General features: G+C 47.0%; 2 protein-coding genes across 12 annotated transcripts in view; one reads left to right on the top strand and one right to left on the bottom strand.

Annotated features, from left to right (window-relative positions):
- CIT (citron rho-interacting serine/threonine kinase) overlaps nucleotides 1–8,579 on the top strand; it is a 195,613-nt gene extending 187,034 nt beyond the window's left edge. For 8 of the 10 annotated variants that reach the window (XM_009181812.4, XM_009181811.4, XM_009181810.4 and 5 more), the window contains 2 exons: nucleotides 3,900–4,203; nucleotides 6,078–8,579. In XM_009181812.4, the coding sequence (XP_009180076.1) occupies nucleotides 3,900–4,203; nucleotides 6,078–6,101 (328 nt within the window). In that variant the 3' untranslated portion in view covers nucleotides 6,102–8,579. The remainder of the gene's footprint in view (nucleotides 1–3,899; nucleotides 4,204–6,077) is intronic. The other 2 variants (XM_021923019.2, XM_009181809.4) reach the window with 1 other exon arrangement.
- A 1,827-nt stretch (nucleotides 8,580–10,406) lies between these two features.
- Nucleotides 10,407–25,763, bottom strand: PRKAB1 (protein kinase AMP-activated non-catalytic subunit beta 1). 2 transcript variants are annotated; one of them, XM_009181807.4, is made up of 7 exons: nucleotides 25,110–25,763; nucleotides 21,646–21,809; nucleotides 20,077–20,170; nucleotides 19,680–19,794; nucleotides 17,438–17,579; nucleotides 14,351–14,419; nucleotides 10,407–14,104 (listed from the first exon to the last, which is right to left on the bottom strand). In XM_009181807.4, exons 1-6 carry the CDS (start codon nucleotides 25,266–25,268, stop codon nucleotides 14,377–14,379), a joined length of 717 nt encoding a protein of 238 aa, XP_009180071.1. In that variant the 5' UTR covers nucleotides 25,269–25,763; the 3' UTR covers nucleotides 10,407–14,104; nucleotides 14,351–14,376. The 2 variants fall into 2 exon arrangements, with proteins under 2 accessions (XP_009180071.1, XP_003907287.1); XM_003907238.5 differs by having other exon boundaries at nucleotides 10,932–14,104; nucleotides 17,446–17,579.
- Nucleotides 25,764–25,976: the final 213 nt, after the last annotated feature.

The following is a 25,976-nucleotide window of genomic DNA, read 5'->3' as shown; positions in this document are numbered from 1 at the left end:
ACTGCTTCTTCATCAATGGCTGTTTGTCTCCAGTCTGTTGCTGCAATAAATGACTTTCTCCTTACGCCATTTTACATGCTGAGGAGTCTATCTGTAGGATAAATTCCAAGAGAAGGAATGAATGGGTGATGGCTGAGGTGCATTTGTAAATCTGATGGACAGTGTGGAGTTTTCTGCCCTGAAGGCTTCTCCCATTTACAGCCCCACCAACTGCATGTGGAAGTGGGGCTGGCCTCGTCTTGACACAGTGCTGGGAGCTAGATCCAGCTTGAGGTGTAGGAAGTTTGAAACCTTGGCCTGCAAAGAAGGTCTGAGATTATTTAACCCAGGGAATAAATGGCCTAAGATAATCTTCTGGACTGATTTACCAGCCCTGTGTGTCTACCTTATAAATAGTTATGTGGACCCCATACCATATGCCTGACATAATGTCTATGGCTGGGGATACAGAGATGTAGAAAGCATTGTTCTTATATTCCAGGGGCCCATAATTTGGTGGAAGAACCACAACTAATATTACAAAATACCGAGATCTTAGGCAAGACTGTCCTAATGAATGGTCTCTCTTTTGATGTATAGGAGCTAATTATTCTGAAATGTTTAGTTAGTGTGGTTTTAACCTGAGGAACTTGCTGAAAAACCAGAAGTGCCAATAATTAAATGCTCCTAACTCTTGGCTTGGCCCTGCTTCAAGAGTGACTGCTTAGTGTGCCACAGTCCTCCCCTGAAAATGTCTAGATCTTCTTTAAGTAGTTCCCAAGTCATGCCAGAAACATATTGAAATATTGTAATTAGATTTTTTTCCTCTGTTGCCTCACTAGATAGGTACCCAGGCACCTTGCTTTTGAGACTATATAGTCTCTCAAAGGAATTGCTTACTATGTGATCAAAACAGTTCCAGTTCCTGTGAATGACGGGCAGAAAAGTGTTTGCTTTCCTGTGTTATGTCTGGAAAATCAGTAGTTGGTTATCTCTTGGCTTATAGAATGATCTTTTGGTCGCTGACTTCTTTGGGCAGTTGAAGGTTGGCTTTCTGGGTCTGATTCACTGCAGGCTTCGTTGCCCTGGTCTGTTTAGCAGAGCAGGAAATGTAACTCCTTGCCAAAAAGACCATAAAATTGATGTGGTAGATTATGGGTCATTAATGGATAAGGAGATGGAAGACTGCCCACTTGGCTTGAAATGACGGGTGTGTTCCTCCCTCCTGTTAATCTCAGCTGACGTCCTGAATGGCCTTCCCTTGAGCAATCCTTCTTCCCCTGGGCAGTGAGCACCCTCTCATTTGTTTTACGATGGTTCCCTGTGGACACATCTTATCATTTCTTTTCCATTACAAGTAGGCTTAATGTAGTTCTCCTACTCGGAATTTATTTTTTTATTTGTCTTCCAGATTTCAAAGCCATATGGCTAGAGATGAATATAAACCTTGATTTCAAGATGTTGAAATCTGCATTATCTTAAATCTTACTGCTGCACAGACAGGGGTTCTGGTCTTCTGAGCATTTGCTGTCTGAATCTCCAAACATTACAGTCACATGAGAAAGCAAGAGCATGGCATGAAACTATTCACTATGAACTGAGCCCTTATGAAATTATCTCTGCACACCAACCTCTCTGTTACATTGTAGAGGAGGAACTGGCAAACTTTTTCTGCACAGGTCTAGATGGTAAATATTTTCGGCTTTGTGAGCCATATGGTCTCTGTCTCAGCTGCTCAGCCCTGTTGTGGTCATGCGGAAGCAGCTGTAAGACAATGCATAACCAGATGGGCATGGCTTCATTCCAATAAAACTTTATTTATAAAAACAAGCATCTTCCGGATTTGGCCCTCAAGCCTGTTCTAGAGTCTCTCCTTCCACAGTAAATGCTGTCTTTGCTGTCGCTTCTCAATTATGGACGTTGACAGAGGAGGTTCTGATATAGTTAGACCAGTAATTGAAAAAAGAAATGAACAAGTTGATAAAATGATAGCCTCTTCCAATGAGAAGGATTTAAATATCAAGGACTAAGATAGTCCTTTGGGAAAACCAATGATGCTCTACACTTCTCTTTTTCTAATTTTTAGTTTTAGTTTTTTAGCAGTGGGGTCTTGCCATATTGCCTGGGCTGGTCTCGAACTCCTGGGCTCAAGTGATTTTCCTTCCTTAGCCTTCCTAATAGCTAGGACTACAGGCATCCATCACTGTGCCTGGCTTTTTCGAATATTTTCGAAGAGCCTTCTTTAGGATCTTACTGCAAAAGTCCAACGTGTTCAACGTTGATGTCAGAGCATGTTAGCAACAATTTTGTTGAGAGAATTAGCACAAAACAAATCATTCTGTGATTCATACTGGATTCATTTTTGGAATCAGCTGCATTGTAATTTAAATACTAAAAAATATCTAGCATAAAATAAGTTTATATTCCAAGATAAAGCCTCAATCAAACAAAATATGTTTTCAAGTAATATTCACTATAATTTTTTCCCCCATTTTAAGTAGGGCCTTTTCCAAGCATGAATTATGCTGAGATAACAGGGACTCTAGTACTTTTTGAGCTGATCGAGGGTGGGAAAGAATTGACTCAGAAGGCTACATTTCAGTTCTCTCTGTGTTTCTGGGTCTTACTACATCTTCAGAGAGGGAGTTTGGGCCCCGGGTCTGCTGAAATCTTCATTTGAAATATCCAGGCCAGGAATGGGTGGAGGGTTGGGTTGGGTGGTACAAAAAGGCCCCAGTGTTTTCAACTGTTTGGTTACTAATTATCAACGTTTGAGGCCTGGGATGTTTTCTGAGCCTGCTCTACTGTTTTTGTCTGCCCTGCTTAGTTTCCTGACTCTATCAGGCCTGATCCCTACACCTCTCGGTCATCTTATTGCCATGACTGAGAACCACCAACCTTCTGAGCATCTGCATTCACATCAGGTGTCAGAGAGACTCTTGGAAAGCCACCTGGGGCGAGAGGTGACCAAACACCAGACCCAGGAGTGGGACAGACATGGCAGTTAACAGTGATGAGTACAGGGTTTCCCCAAACTGCTCCCTTGTACTGAGGGCCTTTGTGGGCCCCTGACTTCTGGGTCTTAGCAGGCTGACCTCCTAGATGAAGACTTCCTTGTGTGCCTTCTAGGCTCTGGGAAATACTAGGTCAGTAGGATATAGTATGGGGCTTATGACATCAAACTGGTCTTTTTTTTGTTTTTGAGACGGAGTCTCGCTTTGTCACCCAGGCTGGAATGCAGTGGCTCGATCTTGACTCACTGCAACCTCCGCCTCCTGGGTTCAAGTAATTCTCCTGCCTCAGCCTCCTGAGTAGCTGGGACTACAGGTGCATGCCACCACGCCTGGCTAATTTTTGTATTTTTAGTAGAGATGGGGTTTCACCATGTTGGCCAGGCTGGTCTCGAACTCCTGACCTCGTGATCCACCTGCCTCGGCCTCCCAAAGTGCTGGGATTACAGGTGTGTGTCACTGCACCCGACCTATCCAACTGGTCTTTATTGGAATCCCAGCTTTACCACTCATTAGCTCAGGTGAGTCACCTAACTCCTGTCTGTCCCCATTTTCTTGCTTGTACAGTGAGGGTCATGCTTGTTCCTAGCTCAAGAGCTGCTGTGATGGTTTAATGAGATGATGAGAGATGGCAGGTGAAGAGCTTAGCACAGGCCTGGCACACAGTATGTGCTCAGTAAATGAAAGCCTGCACTGAGGAAGGTGGGTTGTCTTTTGTTGCCATCTTTGCTGTCTTCCCTGTCTTTGCTGCCAAAAATCAAACGCAGGCAAAGTCCAAAGAACTCCAGGTCTAATCTGTTGATAATCAGTGGTGAGGCCGGGTCAAGCCGGGGGTTCCGCAGGGAAGAAGGAAAATGCCCCTCTGGGATTGTGGCCTCGCAGCTCCCTACGTTCCTCTTTTGTCGCCAGCAGCCCCAACAAGCGAGGCCCGCCCACGTACAACGAGCACATCACCAAGCGCGTGGCCTCCAGCCCGGCGCCGCCCGAAGGCCCCAGCCACCCCCGAGAGCCAAGCACACCCCACCGCTACCGCGAGGGGCGGACCGAGCTGCGCAGGGACAAGTCTCCTGGCCGCCCCCTGGAGCGGGAGAAGTCCCCGGGCCGGATGCTCAGCACGCGGAGAGAGCGGTCCCCTGGGAGGCTGTTTGAAGACAGCAGCAGGGGCCGGCTGCCTGCGGGAGCCGTGAGGACCCCGCTGTCCCAGGTGAACAAGGTGAGGCAACGTCCCGAGGCCTGTGTGTCTGTTGCAGAGGCCAAGAGTGACTTGGGGAACTGGGACCCCCACGGGGCCACTGTTGTTTAAAAAAGGAACTCCATGACTGTAATTCAGACTTTGTGAGACACAAGAGTTTAGGAAGAAAATGTACTCTAAGAAATAGCTTCCTGGCCGGGTGAGGTGGCTCACGCCTGCAATCCCAGCACTTTGGGAGGCTGAGGCGGGCGAATCACGAGGTCAGGAGATCCAGACCATCCTAACATGGTGAAACCCCGTCTCTACTAAAAAAAAATAGAAAAAATTAGCCAAGCGTGGTGACAGGCGCCTGTAGTCCCAGCTACTCGGGAGGCTGAGGCAGGAGAATGGTGTGAACCCGGGAGGCGGAGCTTGCAGGGAGCCGAGATCGTGCCACTGCACTCCAGCCTGGGCGACAGAGCAAGACTCTGTCTCAAAAAAAAAAAAAAAAAAAAAAAAAGAAAAAAGAAATAGCTTCCTAAGCAAATGGATAACGTGTGTGTGATTAAAAAGGAAAATATGTATGTGTATAACTCAAAATATAATAGCTACCAAAAAATCTGTTTTCCTTTCTCCAGAGACAAGTGGTAGCAGTTTCTAGAGATAGTCTGTGCATACAAGCAAATATGTGTGCTCTCCTTTTTAAAACCCGAATGATAGCATCCTATATGAAATGTTCCATGCTTTGCTATACATACAGATTCATACACATACACACATATGCTTTTTTTTTTTTTTTTTTTGAGAGAGTGTCTTGCTCTGTTACCCAGGCTGGAGTGCAGTGGCGTGATTATAGCTCACGGCAGCCTCGAACTCCTGGGCTCAAGCGATCCTCTCACTTCAGCCTCCTGAGTAGTTGGGAATATGGGCTGTAGCTACCATGTCTGGCTTTTCCCCCCACTTTTTGTTTGTTTTTGTTTTTGGTTGTTTTAGAGACACGGTCTTACTGTGTTGCCCAGGCTGGAGTGCAGTGGTGTGATCATAGCTCAGCACGGCGTTGAACTCCTGGGCTCAAGTGATCCTCCAGCCTCAGCCTCCTGAATAGCTGGGACTACAGGCTTAAGCCACCATCTGTCTAATTCCCACCCCCACCCCCCTTTTTATTTTTTTTAGAGACAGAATGTCGCTATGTGCCCAGGCTGGTCTTGAACTCCTAAGCTCAAGCAGTCCTCGCACCTTGGCCTCCCAAAATGCTGGGATTACAGGCATGAGTCACCACGCTCGGCCCACTCATGTGTATATATAAATTGTTTTTCTGGAAGGCTACACAGAAAAGTGTTCACAGTGGTTGCCTTCCAGAAGAACTTTGAACTTTTATAAATGTTTAAATCATGGGCATGAATGATCTGTGTAATTTTTAGGTTCGCGATCGAGGAGAGGGATAGGTGTTGAAGACCAGGGGCTCCCCCAGGCAGGGGATGGCTCAAGTGCTTGGTGCCTCCTCAGCAGGCTAAGCAGGCCAAGGAGCCACCTTTCTGCCATTTGGGGCTGATTTTCTGGGTGGCATTCTCCTTCTGATGCCACGTGCAGTTCACCTGCTGGTAAAGAAAGAAGGAAACACCATCCATGTGGCTTCTTATCCCTCCCAATTGACCGATGAAACTGTGTATGTGCGTGTGTGTGCGTTAACATGCTTACAGCAACACAGGTACACACACGGCTTTCGGATTTTCCAGTGAGTTTCACTCCCTGGCTTTCCCAGGCTCTGGAGCGGGTGCTGCCCTGCTGAGTACTCACTGCTAACTGCTGAAGGGGATAGCCCAGGGGCTGCAGAGTCCCATTTGCATTGTGCAAGGTGAGCACAGCAACTTCTGGCCTCGGATGGCTAACACTCCTCCTCCTTATTTCACTCCTAGGTCTGGGACCAGTCTTCAGTATAAATCTCAGCCAGAAAAGCCAACTCCTCATCTCGATCTGCAGGAAACACCAAACACACCATGGAACTCTGCTGATGGGGACCCAAGCGCCCACGTTCTCAGCCACCCTCTGGCTCAGTGGGGCCCAGACCCACCTCAGCACGGACACCCCTGTCTCCAGGAGGGGCAGGTGGCTGAGGCTCTTCGGAGCTGTCAGGCCCGGTGCCTGCCCTGGGCACCTCCCTGCAGCCATCTCTTTGCACTTTGTTACTCTTTCAAAGCATTCACAAACTTTTGTACCTAGCTCTAGCCTGTACCAGTTAGTTCATCAAAGGAAACCAACCGGGATGCTGACTACGACGTGGTTAGAATCCTAATTAGCTACTTTAATATCCTAGGATTGGTTGGTTTTTTTTTTTTTCCTTTGTTTCTTTCTTTTTTTTTTTTTTTTTAAGACAACAGAATTCTTAATAGATTTGAATAGCAACGTATTTCCTGTTGTAGTCATTTTTAGCTAGATCACATCATCAGGTCTTTGCTACCGAGGCGTAGTATAGAAGAGTCCCGGTCAGTTGGCCAACCTCCTGCAGCCACGTAGGTTCATCCTTGTTCCTGTTCATTCTCATAGATGGCCCTGCTTTCCCCAGGGTGACATCATAGCCAAATGTTTACTGTTTTCATTGCCTTTTATGGCCTTGACGACTTCCCCTCCCACCAGCTGAGAATGTACGGAGGTCATCGGGCCTCAGCTCGGAGGCAGTGACTTGAGGTCATTGGGCCTCAGCTCGGAGGCAGTGACTTGGGGCCAAGGGACCTCGAGACGCTTTCCTTCCCCGCCCCCCAGCGTCATCTCCCCAGCCTGCTGTTCCCCGCTTGCCATATAGCTTTGGCCAGGAAAGCATGCAATAGACTTGCTCGGAGCCCAGCACTCCTGGGTCTCGGGGTCGGGGAGGGGCGGGGGCACCCACCTCCTGTCTGTGACGGTGTGGTGTTCCCCACTGTGGGATGGGGAAGAGGCCCGTCGGGAGTTCTGCATGGCGGTTTACTGCATGTGCTGCCCCCTTGGGTTGCTCTGCCAATGTATTAACACCATCCCATAGCTCCTGCCGAATCGAGACCCTCTGACGACTTGCCGACTAACTGGCCACCACAAGCTGCAGTCTGTAGCACTGAACAAACAAAAAAAAACAAAACGCTCAAGCCTTACGACCAGAGAAGGATTTCAGCAAACCACCACCTCCCACTCAGTGTCCCCTCCGAGCTTCACACTTCCCTGCCTGCCGAGGATGACTCTGTTCACACCCAATCCAGCGCGGTTCTACCCCACGAAACTGTGACTTCCCAAATGAGCCTTTCCCTAGGGCTAGGGGACCTGAGACCAGGAAGTGTGAGAAAGCAGCCGCAGCTCAACTCTTCCAGCTCCGCCCGGGTTGGGAAGTCCTTAGGTGCAGTGCGGCTCCCACTGGGTCTCCGGACCCTCCTATTTGAGTATGAAATTCCTGGCAACTGGTATAGAACCAACCTAGAGGCTTTGCAGTTGGCAAGCTAACTCGCGGCCTTATTTCTGCCTTTAATCTCCCACAAGGCATCTGTTGCTTTGGGTCCTCCACGACTCTTAGGCCCGCCTCAACAACCCAGGCACCTCCTAGGTAGGCTCAAAGGTAGACCCGTTTCCACCGCAGCAGGTGAACACGACCGTGTTTTCAACCATGTGTCCACAGTTCAGATCCCTTTCCAGATCGCAACCTGGCCTGCATCCCAGCTCCTTCCTGCTCGTGTCTTAACCTAAGTGCTTTCTTGTTTGAAACGCCTACAAACCTCCATGTGGTAGCTCCTTTGGCAAATGTCCTGCTGTCGCGTTTCATGTGTTGCTTGGAGTCTGTGGGGTCGCACTCCCTCCCCTCCCGTCCCCAGGGCAGATTTGATTGAATGTTTGCTGAAGTTTTTGTCTCTTGGTCCACAGTATTTGGAAAGGTCACTGAAAATTGGTCTTTCAGTCTTGGCATTTCATTTAGGATCTCCATGAGAAACGGGCTTCCTGAGCCCTGAAAATGTATATTGTGTGTCTCATCTGTGAACTGCTTCCTGCTATATAGAACTAGCTCAAAAGACTGTACATATTTACAAGAAACTTTATATTCGTAAAAAAAAAAAAAAGAGGAAATTGAATTGGTTTCTACTTTTTTATTGTAAAAGGTGCATTTTCAACACTTTCTTTTGGTTTCAGTGGTGGTAGTTGTGGACAGCCATCTTCACTGGAGGGTGGGGAGCCCCGTGAGACCACCAAGATGCCAGCAGGAAATATCGTAACACGAAATTGCTGTCAAAAGCTTATTAGCATCAATCAAGATTCTAGGTCTCCAAAAGTACAGGCTTTTTCTTCATTACCTTTTTTATTCAGAACGAGGAAGAGAACACAAGGAATGATTCAAGATCCACCTTGAGAGGAATGAACTTTGTTGTTGAACAATTAGTGAAATAAAGCAATGATCTAAAAATGTGTGCTTTAGTGCAATGACCTCTTCTTTTTTTGAGACTATGAAAGAAAAACTATCACCAGCGTGTCAGTGTAGGTGTATTGTCATGGATGGGACCTTCTTTACGTTGTGGGGAGGGTTTTCCTCTGGAGTGGGATAGAGGAAGCCACGTGGTGGTTAGGGCACACTGCTATCCTGGAGTTAAGCAATTGGCGGCATTCTCTACCAAGAGTGTGACATTGTGGAAATTCGGTCAGTACTTCCAGTGAACCATGAATTGGCTATTAAGGTCATATTACAGGACTGCAGAGCTGGAAAGCTCTTTAAGCTGTCACAAAGGCCATTTGGAAAGGATGACTCAAGAACGGATTACCCACTTCCATAATCAGCTAACCAGGAACAGGTCAGCTCAAGATTTCTTTCATCTATTATGATAAGGCCAACTACAATTTAGTAATGTAGATTTCTTTGTAGGGAAGAATTCAAATCAAAGGTAATTCAAAATGAAAATACTCCCATTTTTAACTAGATGAACTTTTACAGTCTGCAAGATAAATTTTTTCTCATTCTTTAGTTTGTTAGTATAAACTTGCTCCATCCAGACAGACAGGGGTTTTGGCAAATGGTGATGTTTTTGTTTTCATGGCTCCTGTGGGTTGTAGTCTTTGAATTTTTATTTTCTAATGAAGTCGTCTGACCACAGTCAAAATTGGGCTCACAGAGTCGTATCTGTCATTCGTTGCTTGTGATGGGACCCACAGACGCAGTTCTGTTCTTTTTGGTGTTACTGTTGGGCATGAAAATCCACCACAAGGTCATAATTATAAGAATGAAAATAATTCAGAAGCTGAAGCAGTGAAATGTGGAACCTTTCTTTCCTTGTAGCATTAGGAAAATGTCTGTTAAATATCAACCAACTATTTCAGCGATTGTCCTGAGAATTGTGGGAGGCCACAGAAAACTTCCAAAGCTAAGTCAACATAGTTTGATTTCAAAAGGAAGTGCCAAGGAAAAGTGTTTGAACCCGAAAGAATAGCCTGAAAGAAACAACCAATTCCGCAGCCACACCGCAAAATGAGGCCTAACCCTTCGTGCTGGCCACTCCTGTTTCATAAGCACAAAATTAGGTGTCATGTTTTCTGCACTTACTACTTAATTGTCACCAGATGAAAGAGGCTGATTGCATAGCAAATTCCATAACCATGTAACTTTAGGATTTGGAGGGTTAGACCAAAAGAGAGAATTTTGCTTAACAGGACTGTCTTCAGAATTGGACCTCTTGAATGTGATTTGCCGTAGAAAACATTCGTGGGGGCCAGCTCAGCTTCCATTCTCAGAATACAATGGTTTCACTGGCTTGTTCCACTGGTTCTAAGCCATGGGGAGATTTTGCTTCCCTCCTCCCAGAAGACATTTGACAATGCCTGGAGACATTTTTGGTTGTCACAACTGGGAGGTACTACTGGTATCCAATGGGTGGAGGTCAGAGATGCTGCTCAACATCCTACAATGCAAAGGACAGCCCCCCACTGTAAAGCAGGCCCAAAGCCTCAATAGTGCCAAGGTTGAGAAACCTTGGTCTGTTCTAGTTTTAGTCCCATGTCTTCCTTGGCAATTTAAATACTGCTAATGATGTCTAAAGCATGTAGACCGTGGCTCTAGGCCTACAGTGTTATATGAGAAAAATAGTTTCTCATTTGCCCACTCAAATGCTGAAGCTGTTTCCTGAAGCTGGGAAGGGTGGGGGTAGTGGAAATAGAGTCCAGTGTTGATCACTTTGTTTTCCCTTGAGTCTATTAATGATGAACGGAACTCTATTTACCCTAGAGGGATTGTTAGAGGTAGACGAAAAAACCTTGAAAATGACTTTATTACTCTGCATAACTCAGGCTGTGTTTCAGAAAGCCACAAAAAAGGAAACATAAAATCGACCAAGGGTATACACATCTTGGCCTGTTCTCACTGGCCAGTGAGTATTTCAGATGGCCTGGGCGAATTCACTCTAGGGGGAGGTAGCAGTTAAGAGCTGGCATCCTCATCTGGGGAAAGGCCCTTTAGTTGTATGAAAGACAAGACAATGTAGTTGTGGGAGCCAACCCTGAGGGCAGAGCCCAGTGGCTCATCCTAGAGCCAGTGGCTGGGGTCCCAGAGACAGGGCTCCGGCTGCTGCTCCAGCTTTCGGGATCTTCTCCAAATGTCTGGCTCACTACAGTGACGATGACTCTTAGGAGGACCCTGTGGATGTTTTTACAATTCTAATAGGGATGACTGGGGTTTTAGAAGAAATGTGTATGTATCTACAACTTCCGTGTTTTCTCCTGAAGACAATTATAGCTGGCATACCAGGGCAGAAGGCTCTAGTTTGTTTCTCCACTAATTTGCTGGTCAAGAGAAGTGCTGAAGCTTTATTCCTCAGAAACATTATGATTTGATGAGTGGTCCATGTCTTGGGTCTTCATCAATTCATTCAAACCATTTGTAAACACTGGTGGATGTCTTAGCCCATTCAGTGCTGCTTTAACAAAATACCTGACAGTGGGTAATTTATAAAGAACAAAAATTCATTTGCTCAGAGTTCTGGAGGCTGGAAGTCCAAGATTAAGGCATGGGCAGGTTTGCTTGTCTAGTGAGGGCTACTCTCTGCTTCCAAGATGGCGCCTTGTGCTTGGGTGCTCTGGAAGGGAGAAAAGCTGCGTGTCCTCATGTGGCAGAAGGTGCCAGGGCACATGAGCTGAATGCTGCCTGGAGCCTCTTTGATAAGAACCTTAATTTCATTCATGAGAAGAGGGGCTCTCATGACCTAATCTCTTCTTAAAGGCCCTACCTCTTAGTACTATCGCACTGGGGACATTTGAATTTTGAAGGTGACATAATAGCAGGGGAGGATCAGATATGGGAAGTAAATGCTTGAAAGTGAAATTGTGCTCATACAGAAGGAACTGAATTAAAATGAAATTTTGTTCTTTCCTAGAATGGCTCGTTCAGTCTCTGACCTCAGCCATAGATCGTATCATGATGTTCCAGGTTTTTCCTCTCAGCCTTAGGAGCCTTGGAGATTTCCTAATTGAGCTAGTTGAGGTGCAGGCGCAATTTTCTTGTCTGGCTTTTTGACTTCCTGTTGTGGCCCTGGCCCTGCAATACTGATTTACATTTTAGTAATTTTTAGGCTTTAATTTGGCTCTATAAATTCACCTATCAGTTTCTAGAGGGAAAAATATATCTTCATTGAAAAGCAATTTGAGTTAAGCTTTAACTAACTGTAAGTCCTCACCCATAAAGGAAATGCTAATGGAGAAAGGATTACTTGGTCATAGGACACAATTTGACATATGGTTTTGCCCCTGCGATTTGGGCAAAACAAGGTCTCCTTTTCCACCTTTGTAAAATCACTGTTAACCTTTAGCTTCTTGGGTATGCAGGCTTTCACTTGGTGGGCAGGCTTTCCGACTATAATGTGCTTTTTAAAGAAAATGAAATCCTTTGAATATGCACACACGTGTTGTCTCTGACCACGTCCTCTTGTTTTGCGTCTCCTCCATCTCAGCAGTGACCTCACCTGGAAGTTCCCTGTGGCCCCAGGGCTTGGCGAACTCACGGGGTGACCGGCTCCAGTACACGAGTCTTATTTTACATAGCATTTTCAGCTTGGATTTTCTGCACCAGTGGGTAGAGCTCATTAGCATGCTTTCCTGCTAAATTTAAAATGTTCCCTGATAACCTGAGAAGGCTTAAAGGGACACCCATAACCTTCCACCTTTTTGGAGGAAGGACATAGCCTTTTTTAGTGGATGAAAATAGCTCTGACTCCACAAATGTCCTGGTATCTCACACACCAGGGTCACAATCCCAGGCTGTCCCGTAGGGCTTGTTTAGGAGTAAAAGGAAACAAACCGTCTAGCCTGGGGACACCACCAACTTGCCGAAGCCAGGGGCCTCAGCTGTTACCCTCCTTCAGCTTTCCCTTGTGACTCGAGCTGTTCAGAGGGGCTCAGTTATAGGGGTCCCTTAACAGGCTTCCAAACTGTGTGAATGGGTGGGTCACAGGAATGGTTCTCAGGCCTGGGCAGCTGGAGTAGCCCTGTCCACTCAGAGCCACAAGAATGGTACTGAAACGCAACTCTGGAAGAGTCATCTCTTCTCCAAGGGACTGAGTAAAATCAGAGCTCCTCCAGGCACATGTCTAATTATTTTTACAAAGTTTTATTGAAACTTGTACATCAAGGTGACAGTAATTCACTGTTTTGAAAACAGTAAAAAAAAGGGTACCCCCAAACTCAGGTATACCAAGTAAATACTGGAACCCAGGGAGCTCACTCCTCCCTCTCCCACCAGAAGCAAAGGGTGTAACAGGAGCTTCCGCTGACTCACAGGAACCTAGGATAGTGGGCACATCTGTGGCGACTCCTGGGAAACAGCTGCGTGTAAAGGAGTCTGCTTTGGTCCAAAGGACATCTTCCTGACCCAAACTCAGAAGGCTGCTGTCAAGTTCTACATTCCTTTCAGAATCAGCAGCAACTGCTACCGTCTTGCTTGCTAACTAGGGGCAGAGGTCCTGAGCAAGGTGCCACGGGACCTTGTAAAATCACACTGTGTTGATTTTACAGGGAGGAGGGTAGAGTGCCTCTCAAGTTTTCACGGTTAACACCGTCATCTATTATGACTGAAATAAAAAGCTGGACGACCTGCCAGCTAACTGGTTGGTCCTCAGGATCATCCAGCTGAATGGAGAAATCCGGCAGTGGGTTGAGAGGTCTGTTCTGAGAACAGATTATTGCTGAGCAGAGTTCATATGACTTCCAGTCGTGGTGACTTAAAAAATTGCCTTAAGGCTGCACAGCCAGTCACCTCTGCTTACAGAGTACTTAGTGCACGCGACTATAAGAAACAATTGTAAAACTTCATCTAGAAATCAGACGGCTTCTAATTTCTATAGAAATGACACCTCCCTGGAGCCGAGAGACAATCTATTGCTGATTTGGAAGGAGAGGCAAGACCAACACTGTACTTAGTTCCACAGCCAGGCCTCAACACGGACAAGTGGCTGTCAAAAACACACAGACGACTGGAAACGATGTGTGGCTTCAGTCCCTGTTTCCCAGAATTTTACTGGCAAAGGAGTTAGCGTTCATTTTTGGCTTAAGAAGAATCGAGAATGCGGGTTTAGAGCTGCACCTGGCCTCACGCACCCAGGGGCCAGGGCTGCAGATACTCTGCTGCCCCTCCCCTCTTTTCTTGGCCTTGATGAATCCCGGAGGCTCAAAGCCATGGGGGTGCTAGGAGGACTGTCACAGACCGAGGTGCTGCAGGAGCTGCTCTGCCTGGACAAACCTTCAAGGAGGACCAGGGCAAGTATGAAATGTCTTCTAAAGAGTGTGAAATGAGCAATGTACAGTCCGCCCCCTCTTGGGAAAGCATGCACGCGTGGAGCCTGGCAGTGCACTGTCTCCTGGGCCACCATCGGCCCCCAGCTCTTCATATGGGCTTGTATAACAAGGTGGTGACGTACTTCTTCTTGTACCGGTGGGTTGCGCTGAGCACCATCACTCCATCCTAAGGAACAAGGTGGAAATGATCAAAGGCTGGACTAAGGGGCTCGAGCCTCAGAGTACATGAGAATCATTAAGGGCTTCATAAAACCACAAATTCCCGGGCCATCTTCAGAACCTGAGCCTGAGGGCCTGTGTCAGACCCTGGAAGCTGCCCTTTAAGTCAGTTCCCCCAGGTCATTCCACTGCTGGGGGTCCTCAGAGCACACACTGGGCAACACAGCTCTCACGGGAACAGACATGGCATTACCTTGATAGACAGTGCATACAGGTGGTTCAGCATGACATGATTGGGCTCAGGGAGCAAAGCTGGATCACACTGTGAGGGAACAAAGGCAGTGGTGAGCATTTGGGATTTGGAAAAAAAGATTCTCCCCTTTATTTCACAGCGCCAGCAAAGGACAGGAGGCGGCACTCAGGCCGACCTCTCTTCCCAAGTCAGGCAGCGCAAGGGCTTGTCCAAGACGACAGGTGAGATGAAGGTCATGCCTTCTGACCTGAAGGGAGCTCCCTGCGTGCCTGCTGGAGGCATTTACCCTGGCCCCTTTGAAGTGTGGGCCACGGCCCTGTCCTCTTGTGGAGGGAGGGGCAGGAAGAAAGTGGCTGTCTGTTAAAAGAACTTTCAGAGAACACAGGAAGAGACCGTCTGCACTAAACGCTCCTGAGCAATGGATTCGAAACTTGTATCTGTAAGACTCAGACAATAACCTGAAGAATGAAACGGACACCTGGGCAAGACACCACTACTCTGGAAAAGTTCCCACCGGGCTGGCACTCAGAACTGCCCGCCGCGCCTTCCTGTGTTTTAAGAGAAGCCAGAAACTGGGATTTATTTTTTCACTGTATACCCCCAACTTTTATAAACGCAATTCAAATGGAAAAAAGTGTAGAACAACTGCTGTAGGCTTAGGATCCCAGAGACTGGGCCAATCATTGTGTCAACAAATACTGAGCAAGCTCCTGCTGGGAGGCCGTTCGGGGTGGCTGCTGAGAGCACCAACTACCGGCCAGCCTGATGTGAATGCTGGCTCGGCCAGTTACTGTGTGAACTTAAGAGGTGTTTTTTAAAAAAGTAATCAATTTCAAAGATTGACAGATAAAATTGTGTATATTTACCATGTACAATATGTTGTTTTGAAATATGGATATGTTGTGGAATGGCTAAATCAAGCTCATTAACACACACATAACATGCTTACCATTTTTTTGTGGTGAGAACACTTAAAAGCTACTTTTAGTGCAGTGCTGATGGGCATGTAAATTAGTACAACCATTATGGAAAATGGTATGAAGGTTCCTCAAAAATCATAACTAAAATTACCACATGATCTAGCAATCCCACTACAGGGCAGATACTCCAAGGAAGTGAAATCAGCATGTCAGAGATATCTGTACTCCCACGTTCACTGCAGCTCTATTCATAATAGCCAAGACGTGGAATCAACGTAGGTGTCCACCAGTGGATGAATGGATAAAGAAATGAGGTACCGAGATACACAATGGAGTACTGCTGAGCCTTAAAGGAATCCTGTCATTTGTGACAGCATGGATAAACCTGGAGGACATTAAGTGAAATAAGCTAGGCACAGAAAGACAAATCCCATATGATGTCACTTAAGTGGAATCTAAGAAAGTCAAACTCACAGAAGTAGACAGTGGAGTGGTGGTTGCCAGCAGCTAGGAGTGGGGGGGGTAGGGAGATGCTGGTCAAAGAACACAACATTTCAGTTAGACAGGAGGAGTAAGTTCAAGAGATCGTCTGTGCAACACGGTGACTATTAATAACCACGTATTACATTCCTGCAAATCTCTAAGAGAGTAGATTGTAAGTGTTTTCCCTACTTCTCTGTGCTTGTTTCCCCATCCCTAAAATGGGGGTAATAGCAGCACCTACTTCACATAGTGGTTGTGAGGCTTAAATACATGAAAAGCACTTAAGATTAGTTTGGGGCAAAATAAATGTTAACGCTTTAGTAATGACAACTGTAACCACAGTTTACATTAGAGCTTGGTGCTACCTTGGACAGACGGGTCCTGACATTCTCATATTCACAGCCCCCTGGGCCACTCTCAGCTCGTCTATTCCCAGCAGCAGTCTCCATCAGAGAAGATGGCTAGTGATGCCTCCCTTTTCTAGAAAAAACAAAACCTTACTAGCTTAGGAGGGCACTGAAAGTCATCTAACCCACCAACCTTTGTAAAGTTAGAGCTAAGGGAAGCAGTGTCGACTAAGCGCTTCTAAGGCAGAAGCTACATGTCCTTGAAACTCTTCACCTGTGGCCTATTTGAGACTGTTGCCAACTCAGCGCTGGAGAGACGGTGGGTCCTGCTTACCACTGGCCTCTTCTGGGCCTCCCTTCTGACCTGAAGGGAGCTCCCTGCATGCCTGCTGGAGGCATCGGTGTGTGTCTCTGGCCAGGCATTTACCCCGGCCTCTTTGAAGTGTGGGCCACGGCCCTGTCCTCTTATGGAGGGGCAGGATGGCCACCCAGCTGCAGGGGCACTCCCAGCACAGGAGGTGACCTGAGAAAGGCAAGTCCTGTTGGAGTAGGGTAACAAGCACTGAGACCCTGTCCTGGCAGCCCGGCAGGGACCGCTGTAGGGACGCCTGCACGTGTACATGTTCCCTCCTCATCTCGGCACACGTGCCCTCCACTTCAGGGTGGGGTGTTCAGTAGCAGCATGGTCACTTTAAGCGCCTCAGAAACAGTGTCTCTTATGACGTAATTTGGGCCAAGCTGAATTCCTGGATTCCTAAGAATTATGGCTGTGCCATACATTCCAGAGCGAGGTGGACTGGGCAGGCAATCCAAGTTAGATGGGACAGAAAACAGAATCACAACAGAATTGGCTGTTCTTCAGGATCCAGGACGACACACACTTCTTTTCTGCAGGTAATGATTTCCCGGAGGAGAAATGTGTGTTACCTAGATACCCCAAATTTTGATCCAGGAATACAGATATTTCTAAAAGCAATTTAATGATTAAAACTAGATTCTAAAATGTGGGGGCCAGAGCATGAGTTCCAGTATGTAGCTTACTAAGAAGGGATGGTATTACAATTTGTCGTGAAATTTAAATGGAACAGGGCTCAGGCTGAAGCAGGAGTGAAGGACAAGGAAGAAAAGTGCAGAAAGGCTTTGTAAGACGAGGCGGCGGCATCCACACTCGGCGTCCACACTCTTGCTATCAGCCCATCCCCACAGCAGAGGTGAACGGCACAGTTCACACAAGGAGGCGACGCTGAGCTTGCTCACCTGCTGCTTTGCAAAAGGTGGACACAGGAAAGAAAGCAACTGAACATGACCCATGGAGGACGGTCCAGGCAGACGCCCACCTACTTACGGAAATCCCTGTGTCCTTGTTTAGGATGACCTGGAGGAGATGCGGGGGGAGAATGGGTGGCGCCCGAAAGCGCTCTTCGGGTTTGCAGACGTATGGCTCCTGATGGTAGGGTCCCGGCGGGGAGCTGGACAGCTCTGTTGGGAGATGGTAACAGGACATTTACTTGGAAAATCAGGCATTCTAGCAGCAGCCTTATTTATGTTGTCATCATCTTGTCTTCCTTTTCTCTTGTTCCCTCAATGCAGATTTACGTTCTCTTGAAGGATGCACTGGTTCCAAGAGTGCAGAACAGAGAGGAGAAAACCCTTTTGGAATCTGGGTGACTAGCATACAACTCAGTAGTCAACTCAGATGCCCTAGTGGAAGACGTGGCCCAGCCAGTGAGTCTGGGTCAGATCACAAGGAGGCTGTTCTCGATAACGTAATCCCACATGCACGGCAGAATAATACTTCCTTCTCCCTTCAGGCTGGGCTGGCAAAACCACAAAGAAGCTGGAGACTAAGTGAGGATTAAGTGGCTAAGTCCAAGTTATGGACACCGCCAGCCGCAATACAACAGAAGATAAGGCAGTCTGTTTAGACAGAGGCAGTGGAGAAAACAGGTTAAACGAGGCGTATTTCAAAATGGTGGGGGGGGGGATTGAAAGCCCAATTTCTGACGGCTCTTTAACTCCATTACACTCGAGTTCCTTCCAAACTCTTGCTTGAGTATCTGGATTATTCAGATACACTGAGAAGCTTCTACAAGAGCAAGATTTCATAATGCTAGCACAGCTGGACAGTGACGTCTGGCCAGCCGGAAGGTACCAAGCCATCATCCAAAGAATGCATGGGATGATTCTGGTGGCCAGATCCTGGGGCTCGTCCAGAGAAAATCTGCTATGCCCCAGCTCTGCCAATTCCCTCAATGTCATTTTTTAGGGGACAAGCCCCTTTTATGTGACCCAACCATATTACAGCAAGAAACTGAGAAAAGCATTAAGTGCAGAAAACTGAGCCATAAGGAGTAGATAACATTTTGAGGAAGTAAGTGTCGAAATAGAAGTCTGTAGAGAACGCGGAATTAGCTTCTTATCAGTGAGGGCTCCGTTTTCTTTCCCTAGGTGGAAACTTGACTAGAAAGCTTGTAAGTGGCCGAAAATTACATGTACCAGTAAGTTACACATTTCGGAGGATATCTGGGCACACTTCCTCCATTCCCTGATTCCCAACTATCTGTAAAAAACCTACATTATCTCTAAAAGACTAATTATCCAGATAAAAGCACACTGAATTTGATTTCCAAGTCCTGCTCAACAAACTGTCAACCACAGTGAGCCCAGTGTGGTCATTCTACCCCTGTGATTTCTGAACTGGTAACAAGAAATCCTGGTGGCAGAACTTCCAGGCCCAACTAGACAATGACGAAGAACTGTCAGCTGAACGGCATCTGTTCTCTTAGTGCGCCAGATGTTCTTCTGGGGCATCTTTCCACTGCCTCCCTCAGGGTCCAGGAATTGTTAAGCCCCCGCCTCCAAGAAGGGGAAGTGTGGTTGGCACCAACACCTCAGATCGCAGCCCTCCTCCCCCTGAACTGTACGAACCATGTTCCAGCTCGTTTCTTCCCGGGGGGCTTGGAAGGAAAGCAATTTACTAAAACCTCGATGCCTGAAACGCTCTTAGAAGATGGGGAAGTTTTACTGGGTCTGTATTTCTGTACCAAATAGCTTCCCATCAAGGAGACCTGCACTGTGCAGGCTGTTTCCCATGGGGAGCCGCCTCCTCCCTGAAGGGATTCTCACAAGGTACCAATGTACCACACAAGTGACCGCTAAGGTCACTGAGGTGTCCCTTCACCACCGTCAGGCTGAAATGCTTCAGGCACCACAAGTGGGATGAGACACAGGCTTCCCCAGCCCTGGGCTGTCACTGACTCAGTGCGACCCTCCAGGGCCTCTTCAGCCCTGCCCTTGGCGTGAGATCAACCTATGGTTCCATTTCCGCTGTCTGCTTTCTGTAGCCAAGGAGACCTACTGAATACCTGAGAGGACCAGGGAAATGACTTATACCTCCCTTGCGGCTAAATTTCAACAACTTGACAGTTAGGAATTAAGTTCTGTGGCCTTTAAGGGGGGGCCACAAATGCCTATCTGATTGGGCAGCTTCAGCTCAAGAGAGGCAAGAGAAACAAGAGTATTTCTAGACTGTACAGCCCCCACCTGCACGCATGTGGTATAAAATAACTGTGTTCATACCAGACACATCGGAGCACTTTTGGGAATCCACCATTAAAGCATCAAATACTTCAAAGTCAGTTTTCTTCACTTGAATGATGTTGTTAACTGTGCCAAGCTGGCTGGTTACTATGGGCTGGGAAGAGACAGACAGGCAGAAATCATAACGTGGAAGGTCTGCGGAGTTCTTCTTCAGAGGACTTGGAGTTCCTGGCTGGAAGGCCTCATCTCCTGGCTAGCCACCCTGCTCATCTTGGTCAAGTATGCCAACTGTCTGACAGTTACAGCTGCTGTCCAGCTCTGCCACACACAGGAACTTTTACTAGCTCGGCAAAGGGACCTGGCGGCAATCCCTTGGGAAGGTGATTTGTTTGGATTGTGCGGGCGCCCAGAGGACCAGAGGTGGGAGGAAGAGTACCTCGGAAGGGTCGTGGGTCCACTGGCCATCCACAAAGAACTTGTACTGATGCTCTCCTTCCGGCAGATCCAGGATGGCTACAAAGTTATTGTGGCTGCGAGGAAAAAGGAAGCAGAGGAATTCAGTGGGATGGGCTGCCTCCTGAGCTTACTTGCCAAACCAGCTACAGAACAAAACGTTTCCACATAAAACCAAGAGTTCAGCTGCAGAACAAACATTTTTAGCCCATTTAGACAATTCAGCATAATGATCTCAAACTGGAAAGGCCATAAGGAAGCAGCAGTGTGACACACTTTCCTGAAAACGCACCTTGCTCAAATACCAGGAAACCACAGCCCCAACGTGAAAAGGTCAACAGTCAGGCATTTGTGCTTCTCAAGCTAGAAAGGCTCCTGGATGCCAAGGAGGATAACACCACAAGACAAACAGCAAGCTGCCTCGTTTTACCCTTTGTCACTTTGCCTTGGGCAGGAGAAGGGATCAACTGAAAAGGAAGCTCAGATGTTCTCTAAAGAAACTTGCCTAACAACGAAAAACCACACTCTGGAAGAGCCCTTTCATTGGGTTGTTTTGTCCCGACTTGAACTGACTTGTGACTGCTGGGCTGAGTGGCTCCCTCCTTCTCCAACGGAACCGCTGGAAAGCAGGCAGTGCCCGACAGTAGGCCTGACACTTTCTCCCTCATTTTCTCAGGAATACTCACTAAAGGTGTTCTCTCACTGACAACTTAAGACAGAAGTCCATGCTGGGGTTCCTGATAAAATGTCTTACTATAATCCTTGCTAATGATGCCTACATAGTATGTATTTTTTCTTTTTGGAGACAAAGTCTTGCTCTGTTGTCCAGGCTGGAGTGCAGTGCTGCAACCACTGCTCACTACAGTACTGACCTCTCAAACAATCCTCCCATCTCAGCCTCCTGAGTAGCTGGGGCTACAGGTGCACACCACCATGCCCAGCCAATTTTTATTGTTTTTGTAGAAATGGGGGTCTCACTATGTTGCCCAGGCTGGTCTTGAACTCCTAGCCTCAAGCAATCCTCCTGCCTCAGCCTCCAAAAGTGCTGGGATTATAGGCATGAGCCACCATGCCCAGCCAACATGTACTTTTCAAACAAAGTATTACACAGAGTCAAAGTCAGATGAACCCTCAGAGATCATCTGGTCCAATATTCCCTCTTTACAGAAAGGAACGCTGAGGCTCAGGTGTTAGGCCATGTCAGCGTGGCCAATGTGGGCTCAAATGTGGGTTTCTAAGATTCCCAGGCCAGTGCCCCCTTACTGCATTAGGAATAGATTTTTGTGTTTCTGTGGAAAAGTCCTGACTGAACAGATAGGTGAGGATCTGAAGTGAAAGATGTCTGTGAAACAGAAATAGTCTCTTTCTTCTGTACTCTAAACCTAGAGACCACTAAGGTTTAACATTTGAACCTTAAGACTTATTAAGCAAAATCATTTTTCTACTAGCCATCCATTTTATACAAACATCCGTTTTCTATTCTCCCACAGATGTTTCAGAAAGAAGAGAATTTATGTTAAGACAAATAAGTGAACACTCCCCAGGCAATTACCTTCTGGTGAGGGGAAGTTTACTCCAGTTGTTGAAAGACCCAGATAAGTAAACTTCCTTTCCGCCCCCCGTCCACCGAAACACAGTTGGCCGAGCCTGGGCGGGGGCTTTATCATTCACTTCCAGATCATGCTGCCAGGCCAGGAATTCCTCCTTCTCCGGTGCCTAGAAGCAGAGCAGTTTACTCAGAAAGCCATAAGCGAGCTCCCTACAACAGACGATATTGACAATTTTTTCTAAAGAGGCAGCTGTTACCACCTAGGTTCATAGGATTGGAAACTTACTAGTGGTGCCTCAGTTTCCCTGCCTGCAAAACAGAAATATATTTTTTAAGGTTGTGAAGACTGAGACAGTCCATGTAAGTGCTCTGCATAGTGTCTGACACAGCGAGTGCTTACTAATTAGCTTTGTTGTCATTAAAGAGGTTGACATCAAAATTCTAGGAGAAGCTATAAAACCCACTTGGAAGGGGCAACTATGAATCCAAGACTAGCTTAATAAATGTCATGTTCCTTCCTTAATTAAGCAAGATTTGAAGTACACTCATGTGCACGATGTCTTAGTCAACAATGGACTGTATATATGGTAGTCCCATAAGATTATACCATATTTTTGTTGTATCTTTTCTATGTTTAGATATACTAAAATACACAAATCCTTAAATACACTTGTAGAATAAGTGTCTACAGTATTCAGTAGAATAACATTCTATACAGGTTTACAGCCCATGAGCAATAGGTTACACCGTATAGACTAGGTGATATGGTTTGGCTCCTCGTCCCCACCCAAATCTCACCTTGAATTGTAATCCCCATAATCCCCACGTGTCAAGGGCAGGGCCAGGTGGAGGTAATCAATCATGGGGGCGGTTTCCCCCATGCTGTTCTCTGACAGTGAGTGAATCTCATGAGATCTGATGGTTTTATAAGTGTCTGGCATTTCCCCTGCTTGCTCTCATTCTCTCTTCTGCTGCCCTGTGAAGAGGTGCCTTTTACCATGATTTTAAGTTTCCTAAGGCCTCCCCAGCTATGCGGAACTGAGTCAATTAAACTTCTTTTCTTCATAAATTACCCAGTCTCGGGTATGTCTACATAGCAGCCTGAGAATAGACTAGCAGACTAGGTTTGTGTAAGTACACTCTACGATGTTCACACAATGATAAAATCACCTAATGATGTATTTCTCAGAACATGTCCCTGTCATTAAGTGATGTATGACTGTACATGAAAATTTAAGAGGAACAATTCTAGAGCTGTCAACCTGAAAATGGGCAAATTCAGATTTTGAGGATGGGGAAAAACTGCTCACAAAGTTCTGTCTAGGGACTGGGGAATAAAGCAAGACAAAGACTGAAGCCTCATTAGGATAAAGGATAACCTCGTGTGGTAAGTTCCATATAACTGAGGTATTCCAGAATAAGAAACTCATCCAACTCTACCTGGATGACATATGTAGTCATGCACCTTTTCGATTTTTTCCTAGTCAGGAGCCAAAGACTTAAAAAGAGCAGAGGGTTCTGGTTGGAAGACTCTTTAGGGAGTTAAGCAGGCTTCCAGCCCCTTCCTTTCAAATACCTCAGCTTATCCAAATGATGCCTGCATTCGCTGAATTCTAACAAGATCTACATATTAAATAACAGACTGGAATCACTTCACACTAAGAATAACTATACCCAAAATAGCGCACTAGTGTAATTAAAAGAATTCACGACTTTTTTTGGTATCTGGGGATTTCAGTAACTTCTAATGAAGTGAGAATGGACGCTGCTTGAAATCATTCCCCATAGATTATGTGTGTGCTCAACATTTGCTGGAGGAGTTTTGGAATAGTAAAAGAACAAATACTTCTTGAAGAAAGTAGTTCTTTCTTTGGTGAAGAAAGACACCAAAGTAGTTTGATTCTTTTGGTGTCTTAAATAGCCTTCTTGGGACCAGGGACCAAAATTACTTCCTGGGGAAAGGACGTCAAGTCATTAGAGAAACATGATTCTAAAGTTCACTTTGCACACAGCTCTTCAAGAATGCAACAAATTCAGAAAGCAAGTTCAAACCACAGGTTGCAGGCCCACATAAAAGCAGGCTTCTTGTAGTTAGGCTCAAAACAGATCCAAAAGAAGGTGTGAGATGTGATCACCTCGCTCAACATGAGGACAAACACAGATGGAATGAGTTGCCAGGCAATTAAATGGATGATGATTAACATGAAATTGGATACTAACAGGTATGTTGGGCAGAGGGCAGCTTTATCTTTCCTAAACCTACTTTGTTCCTTGAAACAATTAGTTCCTTTCGGACATAACACATAAATACCATTAAATGTCCTTGGACTGAACCCTGAGGCTGGAAATATCCACCATATGAAGGTGGTTAACAGGAGTGTGGCTGAAGCAGGAGTCAAATCACCTGAGCTTTTGATGAATTTAAACAGGCTGCAGCAGGAAGAAAAATGTTTGCACTGGCCTACTTAAGCGCGATTAAGTCATATTTAAACAACACTAGAGGGAAGTTCAGTAGCTGCTGGCTGCCTCCTTCCAACAGACCCTCATTACCCACTGACCTCTGTAAGTCGAAAGACTTTTCTGTGTACGCTTTAAAAAAAAAAAAAGCAGGGTGAGGCTGGGAGTGGTGGCTCATGCCTGTAATCCCAGCACTTCGAGCGGCCCACGCGGGCGGATCGCTTGAGGTCAGGAGTTCAAGACCAACCTGGGCAACATGGTGAAACCCCGCCTCTACCAAAAATACACAAAATTAGCCGGGCATGGTGGCTCACACCTGTAGTCCCAGCTACTCGGGAGGCTGAGGCAGGATGGCTTGAGCCCAGGAGACGAAGGTTGCAGTGCGCTGAGATTGTGGTTCTACCCTCCAGCCTGGGCAAGAGAGCGAGACTCCGTCTCAAAATAAATAAATAAATAAATAAATAAATAAATAAAAATAACTAGGGCGAATCAAGTGTTGGGCAGAACTAAACACCTCTGGCAACCGCCGTCAGCTGTTCCACTCAACTTTCAGCTTGTGTATGTACCTGGTTTGCCTCCAAAATGGATAATAAACTCCCAAACTAACTTTTACAAAAGCTCCAGTTTGTGTAAAGGTGAGGGAATTTGTCTCAAAGCGGTGAAATTAATTACACCTAAGAGAAAAGCAGAAGCTAGGTTCAACTACTGTTAGCTGACTCTGAATTAATTAAGAATTTGAAACTGTCCCAGAGCTGCTTTCTCCTTAATGATGTTAAACGAAGTGAGTGCCTCCTCCCTCAGGGTGACTTTCTCATATTGGTAATTAGACTTAGGTTCTTGGACCGCTAAGAGGACTCTTACAGGACCATCTGGCTTTTAAGTGCACCGGGTAATGTACCACCTCCCTCCCCGTTCTGGTGGTTTTCGAAAAGATGTGACGGTAATCTAGTGGAGGGTTTCTCTCCTCAACATTAGTCAAGGGGAATCGGATTCCTGCACACTGCTCGCACCTTGATTTCCTCGGAGTGGAAGAGGTCGGCGTCTTCGGGGCTGTCCATCAGGATCTTGGGCCTGTCCCCGTCCTTGGTGCCCCCCGAGCTGTCCCTCCGAGGCGTCTTATGGCCACCATGCCGCTCCAACGCGGCGCGCTCACTGCTCGTGTTGCCCATGATGAGGGTCTGCGGGGACACTGGGAAGCCGGACGGAGCCCCACTGCAGGAAAGGGACCCTGTGCAAGGGACTCCCAGAACCGCGGGTCCCAAGGAGCCTGCGGAAGGGAATCGGAGCACCGGGATACCACGCCCCTCGGGCTCGGGCCGGGAGCCGGTTCTAGCCGAGTCAGCAGCGTTGCCGAGTTCTCGCAATCGCGCTTTACCTGCCCAGGCAACCTGTGGCGAGAACGCAAGGAGCGCGAAAATAAACCGACACTTTCCCAACCGCTCCACCACCCCTCAGCGACTTCCGCTTCCGGCGACTCCTTAAGTCGGCCCGGCCTAGGGCGTGGTGGTGGCGGCGGCCGGCTAAACGCGCGAGGCTATCTAGATTCCATTTCCGCTTCCGGTCTTGAGCGGTGCGGTAACAGGTGCCCCGAGGCTGTCTCTGCAGGCCTCGGAGCGCGCAGTCGCAGTCGGCAGCCGGCTGCTCAGGGCCCGGCCCGGGACGAGGCGCTGCCGAGTGCCGGCAGGGGTCACCCCAGCGCGCCGGCAACCTGAGCCGTTCAAGCGCTGGGCTGAATAATGCCATTTAGATATATTTGCCCACTTTTAGTTGATTCTACACTCTACAGCCAGAGGGATCTTTCTAAAATGCAAATCTGATTCAGAAACTCCTCTTCTTAAAGCCCTTTTAGTGCACGTGCTCTCACGCTTTACAGTGCA

Source organism: Papio anubis, chromosome 9 (genome assembly GCF_008728515.1).
Source record: "Papio anubis isolate 15944 chromosome 9, Panubis1.0, whole genome shotgun sequence".
NCBI classification, from domain to species: Eukaryota; Metazoa; Chordata; class Mammalia; order Primates; family Cercopithecidae; genus Papio; species Papio anubis.
Note: the sequence above shows the minus strand (reverse complement) of the source record. Positions and strands in the feature narration are given on the sequence as shown.